This window comes from Euphorbia lathyris, chromosome 2 (assembly GCF_963576675.1).
Source record: "Euphorbia lathyris chromosome 2, ddEupLath1.1, whole genome shotgun sequence".
Lineage (NCBI taxonomy): Eukaryota > Viridiplantae > Streptophyta > Magnoliopsida > Malpighiales > Euphorbiaceae > Euphorbia > Euphorbia lathyris.
This window is the reverse complement of record NC_088911.1, coordinates 11327586-11331795: the sequence shown is the minus strand read 5'-3', so window position 1 is coordinate 11331795 and position 4210 is coordinate 11327586. Positions and strand designations below refer to the sequence as shown.

The window sequence follows — 4210 nt, the reverse complement described above, 5'->3', positions numbered from 1 at the left end:
TATAATTTAATAATAAAATTGAAGATTAATATTTATAAATTCGGTGAATTTTTTAAATTTTTTTTATCTAATTCGTACAAAAGATAATATATTTTTAATATTTTTTCACATCCACCTCAAAGATATGGATGATAATAACGTTATTCATGTGATGTCATTTTGCAATATATTCAAACAACTAATCGATTAGTATTTTTTTTTTGGATATTTTCTGAAATTAGTAAACATTTAATTATGATTAAACCCATTAATAGAAAAGCTAGCAGTCTCTTTAGGTAGATGAAAATTGATCCTTATCATGGGCAAAAACAATTAAATGATTAGTTATCAATTACTATCTGTTTATCATTATCCAAATATAAAAAAATAAAAAGAATATTAAAATTCATACACAATTACAAATAAAAACAAAGTATGATCAGTATCAAAGCAGCAGCAACAGTTCCGGCCGCCGGAAAATCCGATGATCGGATAATAACAGCACTTACAGCTTCACTAGTCGAAATATCCGATTCTAACAAAGATCCGAGTGTGAAATTCGGGTTAGATCCATACAAAGCTTGAATTCCTTTTACATCGTCGACGCTTAAATCCACCTTCTTCTTCCTAGGTTTCAGGCTAGGATACATCACCGCTTCTTTATCGGAAGAGTGAGCTAACCCTAGAAGATGCCCAATTTCATGTACGGCCACCGATTCCAAATCAACGGCTACTTTTGATTTCTCTATTTCGAAATCAACGGCCCAGGTTTCATCACCATCCAGATGAAATTTCCCGCTCTCCGGTGAGAATGAGTGAGCTAACACTCCTAATACTCCGTCGAACGCCTCCCCGTCGCCGTGATCGCCGCTGTAGAATCCTATCTTAATATCGGCGAAACCGTAATCATCCGACTCAATAAAGGTAACCGGAATCACCGATTCCCATCGTCCGAAAGCTTTTTTAAACACGCCTTTTATATCCGATAACTTCAAGTAACTTATCCGATTCTCCGGCGAGAACGCGTAGGTGAGGTTCATCGGTGTATGACGTGTCCACCGGGGTTTCCCCGGGAAATACTCGTAATTTCGTAGAGCGTGGAACTTGTGAACCGTATCGGGGACGCCGCATCTCGGGGACATGATTTCGGAAATGGTATCGAAATCGAGTTTACCGGTTACCGGGAGTCCTAGTTTGGTTTGGTACCGAAATACCGCCGATTCGAAATGAGCATCGAAAGAATCGGTTATGTTGACGAAATCTCGGTGCGAGAGATAACCGAAACGATTGAAGTATCTTTTGAGTTGGGACATGCCAGTCACGTGACTACCTCGCTTAGCATTGAGGAAGTTCTTGAAATTGTGCCACGTGTAATTGTTGTATTCTTTGACAGGTGTATCTGTTGTCGATGTTACTGTATACCACGGTGGCGGTCTGCCGGAGATTCGCGGCGGTCTGAGGAGGAGAAAGAAGATGATAGAAAGAGTTTGGACATAACATTGAGGAGAATAAGGAAACATTGGTGTAGTGGAGATTTTTGGATTGCTAGAATGGAGGGAAAGCTTTATGAGAAAGAAAGGGGCAAATTGGTAATTTCAAATAATTGAGATGTAATATTATAATTGGGAAAAAATATTTTTGGGAAAATAAAATATTCCTTAAAATTGCCCAATATTAATTTCTTCAAAATGAAAACTCTTATATTTAGAGAAATTTTAGAAATTTAACTTACATAAAAATATTTGAACATATTTCTACCGTTATTTAGTAGATGTCGTTTTAGGTTACAATTGTTCATTTTTATATATCATTAAGGTGAATGTGAAAATTTATGTCGTTTTGTATTATCAATATATTTTATTAAGAAAAATGTTTAATATTAGTGTAAATAATTCTTTTTTTTTTTTTAGTAGACAAAGAAGAAAAAAAACAAAACAAAGCAAAACTTAACCAGGGATCAGCCTAGGAAAGCTGACCCCAACCCTATCTTCAAGAAGAAGGGAAGAAAGAAAAGGAGGACTAGAAAGAATGGTAACTCCCAGCATCCCCTCATGCCCAGCAGCAGCCAGGCGGTCAACAATACGGTTTTGCTCTCTGTAGATATGTCTGAACTCAACAGACTCAAAGACGGAGACAAGCCTCCTAATGGCTTTAATGAGGTTTTGGCTATTAAAACAAATAGCATGAATATCGGAGATCATATCAATGGCCTCTTTATTGTCAGACTCCACAGAGAGCCTCTTGACACCCAGACTCTTGGCAAGCTTAATACCAGAGAGGATACCCCACAGCTCCGCCGAGAAGGACGAGCTTATACCCAGGTTATGAGAGAAACCAGACAGCCAGGCTCCCCCTCCAGCCGCGATTCTCCCACTACTAAGACAGGAACCATCTGTATTAAGCTTAACCACCCCTTCGTTAGGCCTAACCCAACCTACAAGATGAACCTCTTTCTCCTGAGTAGCACTGGCCAGGGAATCCCCTTTAAAACTGTCAATAACTGAAGAGAGCTTCCTCGAGAAAAACTCAGATAAATTATGAACATACACCTCCCTCTCACCAAAGATTTCCTCATTCCTCCACTTCCAGATTTGGTAGCAGATAATAGCAAAGATAATATCCCCATGCTCCAAATTGGCCAGAAGCTTCCCACTCACCCCAAAGTGGAACCAATCATTCTCAGGATGGGCAAGGAAGGAAGGAAGAATATGAGGAGGAAGAACTTTTTTCCAAACCTCCATACTTTTCGAACAATCCCTGAGAGCATGGCAAAGGGACTCAATATGGCCAGTACACCTACTACAGGCACCTGAGACCGCCAGATGCCTTCTGTGTCTGTCAGCATTGGTCAGCAATCTGTCCTTTACTCCCAGTCAAAGGAAACTCCTAATTCTGTAAGGGATCTTCATGGCCCAAATGGATTTCCAAGAAATGGAGGGATGAACAGACCCATTACAGGAGAAGGCTTCAAAAGCAGACTTACAAGAATAAATACCATTATTGGAAAGAGCCCAACAATGTTTATCCATGTCTTCCTCATGAGTGCTTATCTTGACTCCCCTGATTTTAAGGAGAGTTTCCAGGCTAAAGAAGGACTCAAACATAGGCCACCTCCAGTCCCCATCAGCGTCAACCACGTCAGCAATCCTCCAATTATGGATACTAGCAGGCGGGGGGGGGGGGGGGGGGGAGGGGAGCTACAGACTTCCATAAGAGGTCTATCCCCAATCCAGGTGTCAAACCAAAAGCTAATGGATTTACCATTCCCCACATCCAGACCAACGCCTGAGCAGAACTCGGCAAAGACATCGCTAAGACCTTTCCAAGTAAAGGAGCAATTAACTACTCTATCTTTCGGACCTCCAAAGATTTTATCCTTTCTGTATTTACCACAGAGCAAACGCACCCAAAGAGAATCGGGGCACTGCCACATACGCCAGAGGAGCTTCATCAATAAGACTTTATTATTATCCTTAGCCTGTCTAATACCGAGACCACCCATGGTCTTAGACTGGCACACCTCCTTCCAGGGAACCAGGTGGATCTTCCTACCTTCTCCAGACTCTCCCCATAGGAAGTGACGATTAATCTTGTCCAGGTCATTAAGAACCGGCTCGGGCAACTTACAGGCTTGCATGATATGGTTAGGAGCCGCACAATTGACAAATTGAACTAAGGTAAGGCGACCAGCAAAGGAGAGAGAATTGGCTTTCCAACTCGCACATAACCCATTAGTTCTATCCAGAATCTCTTTAAAGGAAGCTTTGGACACTCTATCACTGTGGAGCGGAACCCCCAAATACTTTCCTAAGGAGTGAGTAAGGGGAATGCCAGACAAATCACTAAGCCTTTTGCAAACACTCCTATCCATATTCTTAGAACAGAGCATTCGAGACTTATGGATGTTAATCTTCTGGCCCGAGGCAGCACAGAAACTATCAAGGATATTCATGATAACACCAATTTGCTCCTCATTCCCTTCCACAAAAAGCATCACATCGTCTGCAAAAAAACAAATGGGAAATAGGAGGGCAAAACTTATTAATAGACACAGGATGGAGGGTTCCATTAGCCACTGCTTCTTGAATAAGGAGGGCCAGCCTCTCCATAGCTATCACAAAGAGAAAAGGGCTCATAGGATCCCCTTGCCGAATACCCCTAGAAGGAGAGAACTCCTCCGACATATCCCCATTAATCAGGACCTGGAAGACAGGGGAAGAGATACAATCTT

At 41.4% G+C, this 4210-nt stretch overlaps 1 protein-coding gene across 1 annotated transcript; it reads right to left on the bottom strand.

Moving 5' to 3' along the window:
* Window positions 1-247: 247 nt before the first annotated feature.
* LOC136216899 (metalloendoproteinase 4-MMP) lies at window positions 248-1553 on the bottom strand. The gene has a single exon (XM_066003443.1). The coding sequence runs from the start codon at window positions 1497-1499 to the stop codon at window positions 396-398; it is 1104 nt and encodes a 367-aa protein (XP_065859515.1). The 5' UTR covers window positions 1500-1553; the 3' UTR covers window positions 248-395.
* Window positions 1554-4210: the final 2657 nt, after the last annotated feature.